Genomic DNA, 19,641 nt, shown 5'->3' with positions numbered 1-19,641 from the left:
AAGAACCTGCTTTTGCTTTCACTGATTTTCTCTATTGTTTTCCATTGCAATGATTTCCACACAGATCTTTATTATTTCCTTTCTTTGCTTACTTTGGGCTTCATGTGCTCTTCTGTTTCTAGTTTCTTAAGGTGAAAGCTGATTTCCTTTATATAGAACTTTTCTTCTTTTCTAATATAGGTGTTATAGTGTGACATATTCCTCTTTAATTTGGCTACATCCCACAAATTTTGATGTTTCATTCTTTATTTCATCAAATTCAAAATAATTTGTAATTTTCCTTTTGATTTCTTCTTAGATCCATAGGTTACACATGTAAGTGTGTTACTTAGTTTCTAAATATTTGAGCACTTTCCAAACACCTGTCATTAATTTCCAATTTAATTCCAGAGAACAAAATTTGTAAAATCCGATTCCTTTAAAATTACTTGTTTTATAGCCTAGAATAAGGTCTTTCTTGGTAAATATGTCTTGTGGACTTGAATAGAATGTGAATTCTGCTGCTGTAGGTGGAATGTGTTATAAATGTCAATTAGGTCACACAGATGGCAGTGGCGGCCCCTCTGGAGTGGCCACTGTGAAGACACCAGCTGTGGCAGGGAAGGTACAGCAGGGACTGTGTGCTCCATGGACCCAGCGGGTGCCAGGAACAGGTGGGAGCCATGCCCCCTTCTGAGTAGAAGGGAAAGGAGCCCTGACTTCCTGGGCACAGCTGTAGCCATTCAGCCACAGCCGCAGACCTGGGCATCCCTGTGCTCTCAGGGGCCCTGGAAATCCCCCTTCCCAACAGGCTCAAAAGTGCCTTCTCCCACTGCCTGGCTTCTCCCCACTCCCAGCACAACCTCCAATTTTGGAACGAAGTTGCGGCTGATCCCGGGTGCTGTCAGGACCTAGCTGGGTGTGCACGCACTTGGGGTAGTGCTGACATGGTCCCCACTGGACTTTGGGCACCAACAAGCATGGGAAGGAAGCTGGGAGCATGCTGAGGGCAGCTTGGTGTGGGCCTGCAGGCATCCCTCAGCACAAACAGCCTGGGCACTGTGGACAGCAGGTTGATGGTGGCAGGAGGCAGACAGGCTCCTGGGCAGAAAGGGGCAGGTGAAGCCTCACCTTCAAGCCAGGGACAGACTGAAGCTTGTAGGGGTGGGCTGCCTAGTTTCACAGACTGGAGTGAGAACTTATGGTGCTTTTTCCAGGCCTGCCCATGGACCAGTCAGCATGCACTTCTTCCTCTCTGAAGCGCATAAAAATCCCAGACTCAGCCAGACTCTGGCAGATGGGATGACCTGCCTGTGGAGAAAAGCTACCCTCTGTGGGTCTCCTCTCTGCTGAGAGCTGTACACTCATCAGCACAACCTGCCTGCGGATAGAAGCTACCCTCTCTAGGTTTCCTCTCTGCTGAGGGCTGCAGAGACACCAGAACAACCTGTCTGCGGATAGCAGCTACACACTCTGGGTCTCCTCTCCACTTAGGGCTGCACAGACATCAGGATGACCTGCCTGTGGATAGGAGCTACCCCACTCTGAGTCTCCTCTCCATTGAGGGTTGCACAGATGTCAGGACGACTTGCCAGCAGAAAGGAGCTACCCACTTCAGGTCTTCTGAGAGGTATACTGTTGCTCAATGAAGCATCTCTTCACCTTGCTCCACAACTGGAGGTCCATATACCTAATTCTTCTTGGATTCAGGACAAGAATTCAGGACTGAAAGATCTATAACACAAACATGGCTGAAAACTCCCCCTACCCCAATCACATTGCCACCACTCATGACATTGTGGGCAACGAGAAGGTGAGAAGAAAGGAGAAAAGAGCTGTGGCCCTATGGGGAACCCAGACGTAGGAGCTTCCCAAGCAAGGGCTGGCATACTCTCTTTGGGGCTCTGCAGTTGCTGGCATCTCCAAGCTTCTGGGTGCCGCCACATTCCCCGGTGCCCACAGTGGAAGCTGCTTGTGGTATGTCTGGTCCAGCTGTAGCAGGAAGCCAGCAGCTGTGACAGTGCATGGAGCTGCCTATCCTGCCACAGCCAGCATATGCCTGGCTGTGTGCAGTGGCCAGACCCCATGCTCATGCACCCCTCACTGCTCTGTGCCTGGCTCACCCTTTGCAGGCATAGGATCTGGGCTGGTAGCAAAAGCCAAGCACAGCCTGTAAGGCCAAGTGGGCAAAACGAGCCCAAGTGGGCCTAAGCAAAACTTGGGCAAAGGTGCCACTGGCCACAGATGTTTCTGGCTATCAAAGTAACACCTTAAGGATCCCATGACAACATTGGTCAATACTGTTGTTCAGGCCAGGTGTGGTGACCCTGTAATCCCAACACTTTGGAAGGCTGAGGTGGATGGATTGCTTGAGCCCAGGTATTTGAGACCAGCCTGAGTAACATAGAAAAACCCCATCTCTACTAAAAATACATACAAAAAAAGCATTGTCCAAATCTTCTACATCTTTACTGATTTTCTTTTTTTTTTTTTTTTTTTTTTGAGATGGAATCTAGCTCTGTCACCCAGGCTGGGGTGCAGTGGCCCAATCTTGGCTCAACATAACCTCTGCTTCCCAGGTTCAAGCGATTCTCCTGCCTCAGCCTCCCAAGTAGCTGGGACTACAGGCATGCCCAGCTAATTTTTTTTTTTTTTTTTTTTTTTTTTTTTTAGTAGAAATGGGGTTTCACCGTGTTAACCAGGATGGTCTCAATCTCCTGACCTCGTGATCTGCCTGCCTCGGTCTCCCAAAGTGTTGGGATTACAGGCATGAGCCACCGCACCTGGCCATCTTTACTGATTTTCTTTCAACTTGTTCTATTTATTAATGAGAGAGGATTATTGAAGTTCCAATTATAACTAGAGATTTATTCCTCCTTGCAGTTCCATTAGTTTTTGCTTAATGTATTTTCAAACAATATTATATGGTAAATAAGTATCAGGACTTCCATGTCCTCTTGATGAATTAATTCCTTTATAACTGTAAAATGACCCTCTTTATTCTGGATGTGGTAGACAGAATCCTAAGATGGCATCCATAATTCCTACCCCTGATTTACACAACCTGTATTACACCCTCTCCATGAATGTGTTGCGATATCACTCCCAGTGAGTGATATGTGAATGTGTTAGGATATCACTCCCTGTGATCATATTAAGTGTGATGGCAAAAGAGATTTGCAGATTTAATTATGGTTCCTAATCAGTTGACATCAAGTTAATCAAAAGGGAGATTATCCTGGGGAGGCTTTACCTCCCTTAAAAGAGATAAGCAGCAGCAGAGATTCTTCTCCTGGCTTCGAAAAAGTAAGCTTCATATTGAGAGGATCTATGTCTGTGTGTGTGGCACATAATAAGGACATGAGGGTTGACCTCTAGAAGATTGATAGGGTTTGGCTATGTCCCAGGATTCAGGAGGGAACCACGGGGAGGTAACTGAATCATGGGGGCCGGTCTTCCCTGTGCTATTCTCACGATAGTGAATAAGTCTCACAAGATCTGATGGGTTTATCAGGGGTTTCCGCTTTTGCTTCATTTTCTCTTGCTGCCACCATGTAAGAAGTGCCTTTTGCCTCCCGCCATGATTCTGAGGCCTCCTCAGTCATGTGGAACTGTAAGTCCAATTAAACCTCTTCTCAGTCTTGGATATGTCTTTATCAGCAGCATGAAGACGGACTAATACAAAAATGAAAACCTCCATTGCACATCTAAAAGGAAGACAATTTTTCCAATGAGCTTCTAAGAAAATTGAAAGATGAGATCGCATCCCTGGCTGACACTTTGATTTCACCCTAGTGATATCCTGAGCAAAGAGTTGAGTTAACTTGTATCTGATCTCTTGACCCAGAAAACTGACAGTTAATCAATTTGTGTGGTTTGAATCCATTGAGTTTGTGGCAATTTGTTACATAACAATATAAAATAGATACTCTCATTAATATTCTTTGCTTTGAAATATACTTTGATATTAATAAAGCCACATAATCTATCTTTTGATTAGTGTTAGCATGGTATACGTCTTTTTGCATCTCTACTTTTAACTCATTTGTACCTATATATTTAAACGAATTTCTTATAGGCAGCATATAGTTGAGTCTTGCTTTTTAATCTAATCTCACTAGGGTGTTTAGTTCATCTACATTTAATGTGATTAGATGATTGGGTTTAAGTCTATCATCTTGCTGTTTGTTTTCTATTTGTCGCATCTTTTCTTTATAATTATTTTTATAGTTACATTTTATCTCCTTTGTTGCCTTACCAACAAAACTTTTGTGTTATTTTACTGGTTACTTATTGGTCTACCTTGAAGTGATATATACCATTTCATATGTAAGAATGGTAAAGCAATACTCCCAGGTCTTCCCTTTGGGCCTTTGTATCAAAATGTCAGACATTTTGCTTCTTTTAAAACTTTTTTTTTTTTAAGAGACAAGGTTTCACTCTGTTGCCCAGGCTGGACTGTAGTGGCACAATCACAGCTCACTGCAGCCTCAAACCCCTGGATTCAGGTGATCCTTCTGCCTCAGCCTCCTGAGTAGCCAGGACTACAGAAACACATCACTGCATCCAGATTTTTAATTTTTTTTTTTTTCTAGAGATGAGGTCTTGCTATATTGCAAAGGCTGGTCTTGAACTTTTGGGCTCAAGTAATCCTCCTGGCTCAGCCTCATAAAGTGCTGGGATTACAAGTGTGAGCCACCATGCCCGGTCCACTACTTTTATTTTTGAAAGATATTTTCATTGGATATAGAATTCTAGATTGACAGTTTGTTTTTCCTTTCAGTACTCTAAATATCTCACTGAACTGTTTTTTGGTTTACAGTGTATTTGATGAGTAGTCTGATCTTTGTTCTATATGTAATGTCTTGCCCCTAGCTATTTTTAAGATTTTCTCCATCCCTAATTTTAGGCCTTTTGATTATATCTCCTTTGAAATATTTCTTTTCATGGTTCTTGTGTTTGGTGTTCATTGAACTTGCTAGATCTCTGAGTTTACAGTTTTCATCAAATTTGAACAAATTGTGTCCATTTTTTTCCTGCACATATTCTTTTCTTTTCTGTCTCCTTCTCTGTCTGGTAACTACAATTACACATAACTTGAAGTTGTCCCACAATTGACAGATTTTCTGGACTTTTTTTTCAGTCTTGTTTCTCTCACTTTCATTTTGAATTTTTTTTTTTTTTTTCTTGAGACAGACTCTCACCCTGTTGCCCAGGTTGGGGTGCAGTGGTACAATCTCAGTTCACTGCAATCTCTGCCTCCCAGGTTTAAGCGATTCTCCTGCCTGAGTTGCCCCAGTAGCTGGGACTACAGGTGTGCATCACCACAACTGGCTAATTTCTATATTTTTGGTAGAGACAGGATTTTGCCATATTGGCCAGCCTACATTGTTTCATTTTGAATAGTTTCAATGGTTACGTCTTCAACTTCACTCATCTTTTCTTCTGGAATATCTAACCTATTAATCTCATCCAGTGTATTTCTGATCTCAGACATTATAGCTTTCATCTGTAGACATTAGTTTTGGGTTTCTTATATATATTATATCTCTTTATTTGCTCAACCTTTCCTCTAGCCTCATTAATGCATGCAATTGGTTTTTTTTTTTTTTTTTTTTTTTGAGACGGAGTCTGGCTCTGCCGCCCAGGCTGGAGTGCAGTGGCCAGATCTCAGCTCACTGCAAGCTCCGCCTCACGGGTTCACACCATTCTCCTGCCTCAGCCTCCCGAGTAGCTGGGACTACAGGCGCCCGCCACCTCGCCGGGCTAGTTTTTTGTATTTTTTAGTAGAGACGGGGTTTCACCAGGTTAGCCAGGATGGTCTCGATCTCCTGACCTTGTGATCCGCCCGTCTCGGCCTCCCAAAGTGCTGGGATTACAGGCTTGAGCCACCGCGCCCGGCCAATGCATGCAATTGTTACAGTTACAATGTCTTTGTCTACTAATTCTGTCATCTGTGTCATTTTTGCATTGGTTTCACTTGTTGGCTTTTTTTCTTGTCACTATTGGTTGTATTTTCCTGCTTCTCTGCATGCCTGGTAATTTCTTATTGGATGCCAAACATTATAAATTTACTTTAGCTATTTTTGTATTCCTATAAATATTCTTCAGCTTTGTTCTGGGATATAGTTATTTGAAAACATATTTCAAATAAGGATCAAATGTTTGATCCTCTTAGGCCTTGCTTTTAAACTTCGTTAGGTGGGAACCAAATATTCAGTCTATGGTTTATTTTACTACACTATGGAGCAAAACTCTCTCTGAGTATTCTACCCAATGCCCTGCGAATTATGAACTTTTCCTCTCTGCTGGTGGGAACAGGAAGTATTATTAAGATTGTATATGCTCCTGACATTGTTCCTTGTAACTTTTTTGAGTGGTTCTTGTTCTGGCCTCAGGAAATATATTTACATGCAGGCACCGACCCATTGTCTGCTAACATTTGAATAGAATCCTCTTATGATCTCTGGAGCTCTCTGTGGAGCTCTATCTGGCACTCTGTCCTGCAAAGTCTAGTCACCATGGCCTCCTCAAACTCTCAGCACCATGTCCATCTCTGCTGCTATCTGCCTGTTTTTCCCTCCTTTAGCTGCAATCTGGAAACTCTCTCCAGAAAGCAAGCTGGGTAATTGTAGGGCTCACCTGGTTTGTATGGTTAGTAGAGACGGGGTTTCACCGTGTTAGCCAGGATGGTCTCGATCTCCTGACCTCATGATCCGCCCGTCTCGGCCTCCCAAAGTGCTGGGATTACAGGCTTGAGCCACCGCGCCCGGCCACCTGGTTTGTTTCCTGTCTCTCAGAGATGTTTCCATAGCCTGGTGAAGAGTATCTTGAAAACTATTGCTTTTTGTTGTTGCTGTTTCTTTGTTTTTGAGATGGAGTCTCACTCTGTCGTCCATACTGGAGTGCAGTGACATGATCTCGGCTCACTGCAACCTCTGCCTCCCAGGTTCAAGCGATTCTTGTGTCTCAGCCTCCCAAGTGGCTGGTACTACAGACGTGCACCACCATACCCCAGTTGATTTTTTGTGTTTTTCAGTAGAGACAGGGTTGGCCAGGCTGGGCTTGAACTCCTGACCTCAAGTGATTTGGCCTCCCAAAGTGCTGAGATTATAGGCATGAGCCACTGTGCCCGGCCCTTGAAAACTATTGTTTCATATATTTTGTATAATTTTATTAGATCTTTCATGTATGAAGACAAATACAGTCCTGTTAATCCATGTTGGCAGGAAGAAGTTCAGGATTTCTTTTCTGGATATGTTAAATTTAAGATGTCTACTGGCATCTAAGTGAAAGGGCCAAGTTGGCTGTTGGATTACTTCTTTTTGAGTCTAGAGCTCAAAATGATACCAGGGATACAGATACACATTTATGAAATATCAGAGTTTAGATGGAATTTAAAGCTGTGGGACTGAATGAAATAATTTAAGAAGGGATTGGCAAACTATGGCTCATGGGCCAAATCTGGCTCCATCAGATTTTTTTAATGAGTAAAGTTTTCATATGTTTTATAAGTAAAGTTTTATAGAAACACAGCTATGCCCATTTGTTTAGATACTGTTTTAAGGCTGCTTTTGCACAACAGAGTTCAGTTTCTGCAACAGAGGCATCTGCCCTGCAAAGTCTAAAATACCTATTACCTGGATCTTTACAGAAAAAGATCGCCAGAAAAAGACTGCCCTTGAGCTACGAAACCAATGTACAAAGAGAATGCCAGTGGATTAAATTCTGCAGAACTTCTATCTTTTTTTTTTTTTTTTTGAGACAGAGTTTCACTGTGTTGCCCAGGCTGGAGTACAGCTGCCCAGTCTCGGCTCACTGCAACCTCCACCTCCTGGGTTCAAGCAATTCTCCTGCCTTAGTCTCCCAAGTAGGTGGGACTACAGGCACCGCTACCATGCCTGGCTAATTTTTTTCTATTTTTAGTAGAGATGGGGTTTCACTATGTTGGCCAGGCTGGTCTTGAACTCGTGACCTCGTGATCCGCCCACCTCGGCCTCCCAAAGTGCTGGGATTACAGGCATGAGCCACCGTGCCCGGCCTGGAGGTTTTTAAAAAATAGGAGATATTATGGCACATTTGAAACTTGATGACTATGCTCTAGAACAGAGGCAAAACTGATGAAGAGGTATAAGATGGGGACAATGAGAGATATTGAAGGAACAAGGGAGGAAATGAGACAAAGGCAGTAAGTGGACGCTCCTGCTGAAACACATGGGATGCACATTGCCACTGTCTTTTGTCTCCCTTGAGTTATTGGCTGGGCTGGTTGGGTGGCTGCTATTACTGCAATAAGAGCAGGTAGGTATTTCCAGGACAATTAAAAATTATATTTCACAGAGACATACTTTGAGAAACGGTGAAATTTGTATCCCGTTATCAAAGGGTTTACATAATCCATAATAAAGCTAAATTATATTCTTATGGCATGTAAGTTATAACACAACTGGTAATAAAGTACTATTAGGACCAGAGTTCAGCTACATTAATAAGCTGAAAATACTCTGATGCCTAAGAACTAAATAATCGTTTCTAAGGTTATTTTAATAGAAAATGTGTTTCAAGATTTTTAATTAAATATTTACAGAAAGCTTTAGAACTCTGCTTAGTTTTAAGTTAAGGATGGTGAACTTACCAATCCTCATCAGCCAAAAGCCTCAGGGCTTCTGTCAGTGCTATTTCTGGTTTAGAGAATGGTCGTAGTTCTGATAGATCCATTATTTCTGGACTATGAGTGACAGAAGGCATCCTTTCTTTATACTGTGAAATGACTCCAGTAGATGTTTCATCTAAAACAAAATATGTTAAACTATGAGAGAACCTTTTTTTACAAATGTTTATCGTTTTGAGATGGAGTGTCGCTCTGTTGCCCAGGCTAGGGTGCAGTAGTGCAATCTCAGCTCACTGCAACCTCTGCCACCTGGTTCAAGCGATTCTCCTGCCTCAGCCTCCCAAGTAGCTGGGACTACAGGCGCGCACCACTATACCCGGCTAATTTTTGTATTTTTAGTAGAGACAGGGTTTCACCATGTTGGTCAAGCTGATCTTGAACTCCTGACCTCAAGCAGTCCATCCGCCTCAGCCTACCAAAGTGTTGGGATTACAGGCGTGAGCCACCATGCCCGGCCAAGAAGACCTTCATACAAAGGATACAAACATTATTCTGACTACAGTTGTGATGAACATTTATTATGGAAACTTAGTACTATTAGTTTAGTCTTGAGGAAAATTACAGTACCCAGAAACCAAAACTATTGAAAACTTTACTTTTTATATGCAAAATTATTAACAAATTGTATTTAATAAAAATATAAGTAGTTTTTCAGTCATGAGTCATAACAAAGTCTGGCTTTATTTTAACAGCTAAAAGTCAAAGAAGCGGTATGATCCCATTTTGTAAAAATGTGGATATATACCTGTTTCATAACTGAGAAGTGAAGATGAAGGTTCATGGCATCTATATGTAGAATTTTAGTTGATTTTCTCTATTGATATAGAATTAGTGGCCTATTACAAATTCTAAGACCATGTGTAGTAATAAGAATGATGTTTCTTCTGTAATAAGACATTGACCAAGCATTTTCCAGATGTAAGGCACTGTACTATAAGTTGAGAAAATAAATCATCCTCTTTGAGTGCTCAGGATAATATCCTTGAGAGCACTGTATAATGCGAGACACATGCAGTGGAGATATTAAAAAGAAAAGGGTCAAATAGAATGGGCTTTTATAAGTAGGTAAAGATTTACTGGCTCTTTTTCCATATTAAGAGATACTTTTAGAAAGGAAATATTAGTCACTAGAAAATAACTATCATCAAAAATTATTTATTAACCATGCTATCTGTGACAAAACGTTACCTGAAATCACAAATATAAGAAATTTCACTTGATGTTGCATACTAATTACATATTCAGAGTTGGTCATTTAAAATCCAAAGGCAACAAGGTGTTAATGATATTAGCTGACATTTATTAAATACTATGCACCAGACCTTGGGATAAATGCTTTGCAAACTTTACTGCATTTAATTATCTCAACAAAGTTGAGGTAGGCATTCTAACTATCTTTATTTGCAGCTGAGAAAATAATTGCGTTTTACAGAGACTAAGAAATTTACTTAAGGTTCCATTGCTAATGAGTGGGAGAGGCAGGACTTAGATCTACGGCCACCATTACCTGTGATCTTCTATAAAGAGGTATAAGACAGAATCTCTGCTTTCAAAAACTTTATCACATATCTAACACAAAAAGTAAAAAGGTAAAATATGATGCCTTAAATTACTATAGCGATGAATCAGTACCAGTTTTTGTTATGTGAGGAAGATGATATCCCAATTATATAATAGACCCCTTTCACTTTTTTTTTTTGATGGTTCAGATGGACCCTCTTTAGGTTTCATATCTAAGACTAACATGTATAAATAAAATCCTCCAGCTTTGGAATATCCCAATCCTGAAAGAATAGCAAACAAAAAAATAGCACTATTATCATTTATTATCTTCCCTGGTATCGTGCTATGCCCTTCATTTACACTATCTAATTTAATTCATTCAACAACCCTATATAATAATTATTATTCAGACATTACAGATGAAGAAACGAACATGGAAGTTTTAAGAATTCCCTTAATATATCTAATCCATTCCCACTCTCATGAAACAATAACTCATTAGAAAAATATACAGATAAACACCAAATTTTCAACCTTCAGATTATAACAATATGAAGTACTATCACCTATCTTTATTTTGTTTTCACCTGAAGAATGTTATCTTGAAAAAGGAGGTGTATAGAATATCAATTGAAAGTAGTGATGCTCAAATGAAGTTTTTTAAAAAAAAAAAACTTCCATTGTTGGCCGGGTGCAGTGGTTCACACATGTAATCCCAGCACTTTGGGAGGCTGAGGTGAGCGGATAACGAGATCAGGAGCTAGACTAGCCTGTCCAACATAGTGAAACCCCGTCTCTACTAAAAATACAAAAATTAGCCTGGCATGGTGGTGCACACCTGTCGTCCCAGCTACTCGGAAGGCTGAGGCAGAAGAATCGCTTGAACCCGAGAGGTGGAGGTTGCAGTGAGCCAAGACTGCACCGCTGCACTCCAGCCTGGGCGACAGAAAAGACTCCATCTCAAAAAAAGAAAAACAAAACAAAACAAAAACTTTCACTGTGTTGCAGATTGATTCTTTTATAAAGTACAATAAAAGTGTTGTGGCACTGTCAAATTGTTAAAATAGTTTCTAGAAGCTAAATATTGTCTGTATGTATGTTACTCATCATAGATGAGTAACAAACAGTTCACACAGTCTGTGAAACACACTTTGAGAAGCAGTGAACTGATAGAAAGTTTCTTAACTGGAGACATATCCAATTAGAATTTAGCTATTAAAAATTATTTCTGCCAATATGTTCATAACCATAGAGCTAAACAGCTATACTTTGAGCTGATCAACATAATAATTGTGTAAGCATATTCTTATTTTCAAATATAAGGATGACTTCAAAGTGGTACTCTCCTTATACTTCTCAGAAACCCAATCTTTAAAGCCTACATTATAGGCAAAAATCACAAAATTAGTTGATCCATCAAGAATGAATACCCCCAAATTTATGATTTATTACTATTTGTAATATTTGTACTTCTATTTCTACTCTTCACACTGGCTAAGTTAGGTAGGAAGTTTCGTGGGTTTTTCTCTCCCTGAATTTTGTGACAATAACAAATAGTGAATTATGTGAGAATGCTAAGAGGCTTAAGTTTCACAAACACCTACATTTAATGGGTTTTAGGGACATCTTTAGCCACAATGTTACAGGCTAACACCTCTCATCAGGCATACTTTCAACAATTAATAGCTTTGAAAATACAGTTTTCTCCACTTGTATTATAATGGAAATAAAAGCTAGGAAAAAACCTCAGATATTAATTTAGGTTAAATCTTTTTTTATTTTTACCTTCAAGAGAAGTATACTGTCTATTAAATTTAGAGTATTTTTTGTAACCTTCTTGAGCATTTTGTTGCTATCTAGACTTCAGATGCAACATAAATTTAAGAGTGTTTATTACATTTCACAGTTTATTTCTTAATAATATTAAACAAAACAGTAATTAAGCAATAATAGTTAATGTGTATTATAGTTCACATGATTTTTTATTTCAACATCTGATTTTTCCTCATTGCTACTATACCTAGCATGTATTCAATATTTTAAAAACAACACCAGGAAACATAGAGCCTATTCTTGACTGAGCACAAAACATTGTAGGTACTCAAGAATAGACTGAATAAATGACAAATGCAATGACCTTTTGGGATCATGATGTAATATAAACCAGTTTCACCATCTCAGTTATCTGCTATAAAATGGTATACCACTCCTCAGCAAAACAGGAATATTTCCAGGGAGTATAGAAGAGATCCTTGAGATAATCTGGACCTTTGAGATAATTAAGATATTCACAGGGGCAGAAAACTGAGGCCGGCTTCCTGGTCACAAAGTTAATTAAAGGCACAACTGAAACTTAAGAAGCCAGGTCTGTCTATTGGCTCCCAGTTCAGTACAGAAAGGCACAAATGCACTGGACCACATGTGGTCTCTTCAGCTTAACAAGCATTTGTGACTTTATTCTTTACATCTAAATAAGTGACCTATCTGAATCTGAAAACACTAAAGATAGTGATCATTTTAAACAGGACCCTTTCAATGGCGGGCTGAAGGCAATGTTTTCTTAAAGAGAACTCTTATTTTTTGATAGCCCCACCTCATCTCCAAAAATATCTAAATCTAGAAGGGAGAAACACAATCATTTTTCTTTTTATGAGAAAGCAAATTATTTTAATAGTTATATATAATAAAAACAGAAACTATGGGTCTTGCAAATTTCAGTGTTATATAAGATATTTCATTCTGAGTCATATATTACCCCCAGTGAAACCTCATTTCATCAGCTTTAGACTATTACTAGAAAAAAAAAAAAAACAAAACTTAAATTCCACTTACCTTCAGATGCCATTTTCTCCGTTCCCGTATGTTTCATTCGTTCCCAGGAATTTTTTTCCTTCTTTTCACAATCTTTATTGTGAAACAGTTCTTTCTCTTCTTTTCTCTTTTGTCTCATCTTGTTATAAGTAGATTTTGAAATAGAAACTTTAGCCTGCATGAAAAAATTGAAAATCTGAAAATATTCAGGCAGTTTGATATTTAAAATATCTTTGTCTCAGATAACTAATTTGTCTCTAAGGATATTAGTCTTTCACTACTTAAGTGTATCCTAGAAAACGGAATATATACATACATATATATGTATATATAGTACATGTAAAATATAAAATACACAGAGAATAAAAAGTATATTACATACTTTATCCCCAGAATGAGAATGCCTTTATTAAGTGGGAAGGGTGAATAATCTATTATTTAAATGATTAAGGATCAAAATTTCTTTCTTTTTTTTTTTTCCCCCTTGAGACAGTTTCACTGTCTCAAGGGAAAATTAATGACATGTTGCCCAGGCTGGAGTACAGTGGCGCAACCGTGACTCACTGCAACCTTGACCGTCCGAGCTCCAGTGATCCTCCTACCTTAGCCTCCCAAGTAGCTGGGCCCACAGGAACGCATGGCTGTGGCTACATTTTTGTATTTTTTCTAGAGAAAATAGGCTCTCTATTTTCTCTAATTTTTGTATTTTTTCTGGCCAATTTTTGTATTTTTCCTGGCGACAGGGTTTTGCCACATTGCCAAGGCTCAAAATTTCAACTGTACTAAGGTTTTTAAAATTTTAATCGAAATACTTTCACCACCCCACATCTGATATACACAAAACAATGACATACTGTAAGCTTAAATTTATTCTAATAATTAGCAAATAACCTTACATCTTTTTCATTCTCAACATCAAGATATGATGAAATATTTTGCTGGACTGATCTTCCATAAATCCCTGATGGTGGTTCAATACTTTGTTTAATTGAAAATGTATCCCCATTTTCCACAGAAGATATCACTGATTGGCTGCAGGTTGCTGGTGCTGAACTTAAACTTCCAAATACGCCTGAAATCAACCAACCACCAAATAGTCATTAACTAATTATATGATGGTAATCTAGATAACACAGTTTAAGGTAAGGTTCTTGCCTTCAAGAATCAAACAACACAATTAATAAGAAAAACTGCTAAATAATTATAAAATATAAAAACAAATACCCTAACAGGGCAATAATATAAGAGGTGCCAGAAGGCAGTTCATGATAATAAGTGAGAGCTGCATATTACAAGTGGTAAGCACACATAAAGAAAAGGTTGCTGTGAGCTGTTTTTGTTTTCTGTTTGTTTGTTTGTTTGTTTGTTTCGAGATAGTCTCTCTCTGTCACCCAGGCTGGAGTGCAATAGCACAATCTCGGCTCACTGCAACCTCCACCTCCCAAGCTGAAGCAATACTCCCACCTCAGCCTCCTGAGTAGCTAGGACTACAGACGCACAGTACCAGGCCTGCCTAATTTTTTTTTTTTTGGTAGAGATGGGGTTTTGCCATGTTGTCCAGGCTGGCCTTGAACTCTTGAGTGCAAGTAATCTGCCCGCCTGGGCCTCCCAAAGTATGGGGATTACAGGAGTGAGCCACTGCGCCTGACAGTTGGGTATTTAAGATGGTTTCAAGGAGCAAGAATTTGAGCTGGGATTTGAAGACAGGAAGGATCTGTATAAAGTAAAGGAGAGGGAGAAATCTATGAGATGCTGATGTTTACCTGCAGAGTTGAACGTTTATAAAGCATTTATGTGGAGCGAATAAATGAGCTTGGTTGGGCAAATAAAGCAATAACAGAAAATAAGTTTACAAGAGTAAGCTGTAGCCAATCTGAGGAGGGTTTTTAAATAACTTAATAGGCCAGGTGCGTTGGCTCAAGCCTGTAATCCCAACACTTTGGGAGGCCAAGACGGGCGGATCACGAGGTCAGGAGATCGAGACCATTCTGGCTAACATGGTGAAACCCCGTCTCTACTAAAAAACACAAAAAGCTAGCCGGGTGAGGTGGTGGGCACCTGTAGTCCCAGCTACTTGGGAGGCTGAGGCAGGAGAATGGCGTAAACCTGGGAGGCGGAGCTTGCAGTGAGCTGAGATCTGGCCACTGCACTCCAGCCCAGGCGACAGAGTGAGACTCCGTCTCAAAAAGAAAATAAATAAATAAAATAACTTAATGAGACTATCAAGCTAAGAAGTTAGGAAAAAATTTTCAAGACTTTTATTCTATTTCATCATATTGAACAAAAATAAGATGCATACCCTCAATGTGTACCACTACATTCTAGTTTTCAATTAAAATAGAAAATAGCTTTAAAGGATACTTGCAATAATTTTGTTCAAGGTCCCTTAGCCCCCTTAAAATATATAATGGGAGTTTAATTTTCACTTGTCTAGATTTTGTATGGGAGATAATTACATTGATTATTAAGCTGATAAATAAGGGCTATTTGAATTTAAACTATGCTAAAACTAAGTAAGCTATCCTAAAACTGTCTTAGAAGTACCCAAACTGCAGCAGTCACATAATACATCCCTCTGAAAATTAATGACATGAATTTACTAGTTTCCTTAGAAGATAGAAATGTGAAGGTAAGTATTCACTTCTAATTCTTTTAATGAAGATAGTGTAATACATTTGTAAAAAGAAGTTCCGCTCAACACTTGAATCAAATTCTTTTCTATTCCTTATTGATAGGCTTTGCTTCTATATGGTGAATACATATAATTAAGAAGTGAAATAATTTTGAAATACCTTTTCCAACAACTACTACTGAGTCTTCTGATAAAGTCTTTGTGGATATGAAGTCAAAACTGGAAATTTGCTGTGGATTTGATGATGACCCTGTAAATCCTAAAAAAACCCAAAACAAATACTTAAAAATATTTGCTTATTATGTAGTATCTTAGGATATTGTAACATGGTCTTTTAAAACTGAAAATTTATTTCATACAAAGAATTTACCATTTATTCATACATGTTCATTAAGTCATTATTTCATTATAAATGTTTGTAACTGCAATACTAGAATGGACTAAGCACTAGAGAGAAAATAAACCTTTCTTTTTTTTTTGAGATGGAGTCTTGCTCTGTCGCCCAGGCTGGAGTGCAGTGGTGCGATCTTGGCTCACCACCATCTCCGCCTCCTGGGTTCAAGCGATTCTCCTGCCTCAATCTACTGAGTAGCTGGGATTACAGGTGTGCACCACTATGCTCAGCTAATTTTTGTATTGTTAGTAGAGACAGGGTTTCACCATGTTGGTCAGGCTGGTCTCGAACTCCTGACTTCATGATCCGCCTGCCTCAGCCTCCCAAAGTGCTGGTATTACAGGCGTGAACTACCATGCCCGGCCCCTTCCTTTCCTTAAGGAGTTTACATGTCAGGGTGAGGTGTGAGAGGCATACAAGTAAATTATCACAGCATGATAATCAGGCAACAAAAGGGTAATCAAAAAGGAAATGCACTGACATCAGAAAATAGAACAGGTCAATGTCATAGCAACCTGTACTTTTCTAGGTTAACTTTTATCTTAGTTTCTGATTCTTTATTTACACTCTTACTAGACTGTAAGTTCCATGGAAATAGGATCTATGTCTAGTTTTGATGATTTTTCTTTCCCAGAGTCTAGTATAGTGTTTGGCACACACCAGGTATTCCATAAATATATGTTAGATGAATGTATCAAGGCAAAAAAGAAAAGAGAAATATATATTACTTTAGGTTTTACGAAAGAAAAGCAGTTAAACAGTGGTAAATTCAATGAAATAATTGATTTTTTAAAATTAAGCAGCAGATAGATTGTTTTGTTAACTGCTAATGGTAACAGCAACCTGGCTTTATGTGAAAATGGCAAAGATTAAAGAAAGAAATCCATGTAAATGACCATTTTTCATGTATTTCTTCTTTAGTATGGAATAATCAAAATTAGTACACACTTATACAGCACACATCAACTAACAGAAACACGGTTAGCCCAAAAATCTGTTCTGTGACAAAGAGAAAAAAATCTCAGTAAATGGAATAATTTGCTCAACAGTTCACACAAACATAAAATCACACAAACATAAACTACCAAGAAACAAATGATTAGACAAGTCTCATCAGAAAAAAATATAAAGGACATGTTATCTCCAAGGAGTTTTTCATTTATAAAAGAAGCTGTCATTAACCATTTTTAATATATTTTTATTTTTTACACTATTTTTTTAAAGAAATGTTGAAAGAAATATTGTTCATTACGTCTCAATTCTAAAATATATAGAAAAATATGTTTAAAGGCTTCTTCACACACAAATATCATTACATATTTTTTCTTTGTTATAATACTTCCATCTAATTCAAATACAGAGAGAGTAAATAGTAAATCATGGAATCTAGTTTGCTAATACTTCAAGCACCCTCCACTGTCTCAAGTCATTAATTGAGACAGCAGACATGATATGAACCATTACAATTAGGAAAGGGCACCTAGGTCCTTCACATACAAATTAAGAAAACTAATATTAAAAGTGTGAGAGCGTAGGGCATGAAGAGAAAAACAGTAAGAAGTAATATAAAACGAAATGAAGCTGATGCAAGATTATTAAGGGTCTTAAAAGTTATGCTACGGGGCCAGACGTGGTGGCTCGTGCCTGTAATCCCAGTACTTTGTGGGGCTGAGGTGGGCAGATCACCTGAGGTCAGGAGTTCGAGACCAGTCTGGCCAATATGGTGAAACCCCTTCTCTACTAAAAATACAAAAATTTGCTGGGTGTGGTGGTGCATGCCTGTAACCCCAGCTACTCAGGCGGCTGAGGCAGGAGAATCACTTGAACCTGAAAGGCAGAGGTTGCAGTCAGCTGAGATTGCACCACTGCACTCCAGCCTGGGCAACAAGAGTGAGACTCCATCTTTAACCAAAAAAAAAAAAAGTTATGACACGGAGTAGGAACTTTGTTCTGCAGAAAACAGAGAACCGCTCATGTTAAGCTTGCCAGCAGGGCAAGACTTTTCTTTGTATGTCACAGAAAAAATGAATAGCTCTAGGGGTCCTTACACAGGTCCAAGGGACAAGCTTGCAACCTGTGGCACACCTGAGTAAGGAAATTGATGTAGTGGCAAAGGTTTGGCCTCATTGTTTACGGGTAGTGGCAGCATTAGCAGTCTTAGTATCTGAAACAGTTAAAATAATACAGGGAAGAGATCTTACTGTGTGGACATCTCATGATGTGAACGGCATTCTCACTGCTAAAGGAGACTTGTGGTTGTCAGGCAACAATATCAGGTATCAATATCAATATCAGGCTCTATTACTTGAAGGGTCAGTGCTGCAACTGCGCACTTGTGCAACTCTTAACCCAGCCACATTTCTTCCAGACAATGAAGAAAAGAACACAACTGTCAACAAGTAATTGCTCAAACGTATGCCGCTTGAAGGGAGCTTCCAGAGGTTCCCTTGACTGATCCCGACCTCAACTTGTATACTGATGGAAGTTCCTTTGTAGAAAAAGGACTTCCAAAAGCGGGGTATGCAGTGGTCAGTGATAATGGAATACTTGAAAGTAATCCCCTTACTCCAGGGCCTAGTGCTCAGCTGGCAGAACTAATAGCCCTCACTCGGGCACTAGAATTAGGAGAAGGAAAAAGGGTAAACATATATACAGACTCTAAGTATGCTTACCTAGTCCTCCATGCCCACGCAGCAATATGGAGAGAAAGGGAATTCCTAACTTCCGAGGGAACACCTATCAAACATCAGGAAGCCATTAGGAGATTATTATTGGCGGTACAGAAACCTAAAGAGGTGGCAGTCTTACACTGCTGGGGTCATCAGAAAGGAAAGGGAAGGGAAATAGAAGGGAACCGTCAAGCGGATATTGAAGCACAAAGAGCCGCAAAACAGGACCCTCCATTAGAAATGCTTACAGAAGGACCCCTGGTATGGGGTAATCCCCTCTGGGAAACCAAGCCCCAGTACTCTGAAGAAGAAATAGAATGGGGAACCTCAGGAGGACATAGTTTCTTCCCCTCAAGATGGCTAGCCACCGAAGAAGGAAAAGTACTTTTGCCTGCAGCTAACCAATGGAAATTACTTAAAACCCTTCACCAAACCTTTCACTTAGGCATTGATAGCACCTATCAGATGGCCAAATCATTATTTATTGGACCAGGCCTTTTCAAAACTATCAAGCAGATAGTCAGGGTCTGTGAAGTGTGCCAAAGAAATAATCCCCTGCCTTATCGCCAAGCTCCTTCAGGAGAACAAAGAACAGGCCATTATGCAGGAGAAGACTGGCAACTAGATTTTACCCACATGCCCAAATCTCAGGGATTTCAGTATCTACTAGTCTGGGTAGATACTTTCACTGGTTGGGCAGAGGCCTTCGGCTGTAGGACAGAAAAGACCCAAGAGGTAATAATGGCACTAGTTCATGAAATAATTCCCAGATTCCAACCTCCCTGAGGCTTACAGAGTAACAATGGCCCCGCTTTCAAGGCTACAGTAAACCAGGGAGTATCCCAGGTGTTAGGTATACAATATCACTTACACTGCGCCTGGAGGCCACAATCCTCAGGGAAGGTCGAGAAAATGAACGAAACACTCAAAGGACATCTAAAAAAGCTAACCCAGGAAACCCACCTCGCGTGGCCTGCTCTGC

General features: G+C 39.6%; 1 protein-coding gene across 6 annotated transcripts in view; it reads right to left on the bottom strand.

Annotated features, from left to right (window-relative positions):
• TOGARAM1 (TOG array regulator of axonemal microtubules 1) overlaps positions 1-19,641 on the bottom strand; it is a 115,022-nt gene that overhangs the window by 36,582 nt on the left and 58,799 nt on the right. For 5 of the 6 annotated variants that reach the window (XM_073010957.1, XM_073010956.1, XM_073010955.1 and 2 more), the window contains 4 exons: positions 15,757-15,855; positions 13,861-14,036; positions 12,986-13,139; positions 8,615-8,768 (listed from right to left, as the gene is read on the bottom strand). In XM_073010957.1, the coding sequence (XP_072867058.1) occupies positions 8,615-8,768; positions 12,986-13,139; positions 13,861-14,036; positions 15,757-15,855 (583 nt within the window). The remainder of the gene's footprint in view (positions 1-8,614; positions 8,769-12,985; positions 13,140-13,860; positions 14,037-15,756; positions 15,856-19,641) is intronic. The other variant, XM_073010953.1, reaches the window with a different exon arrangement.

Source organism: Chlorocebus sabaeus, chromosome 24, assembly GCF_047675955.1.
Source record: "Chlorocebus sabaeus isolate Y175 chromosome 24, mChlSab1.0.hap1, whole genome shotgun sequence".
Classification (NCBI taxonomy): domain Eukaryota; kingdom Metazoa; phylum Chordata; class Mammalia; order Primates; family Cercopithecidae; genus Chlorocebus; species Chlorocebus sabaeus.
The sequence above is the reverse complement of the archived record's forward strand: the minus strand, read 5'-3'. Positions and strand labels throughout refer to the sequence as shown.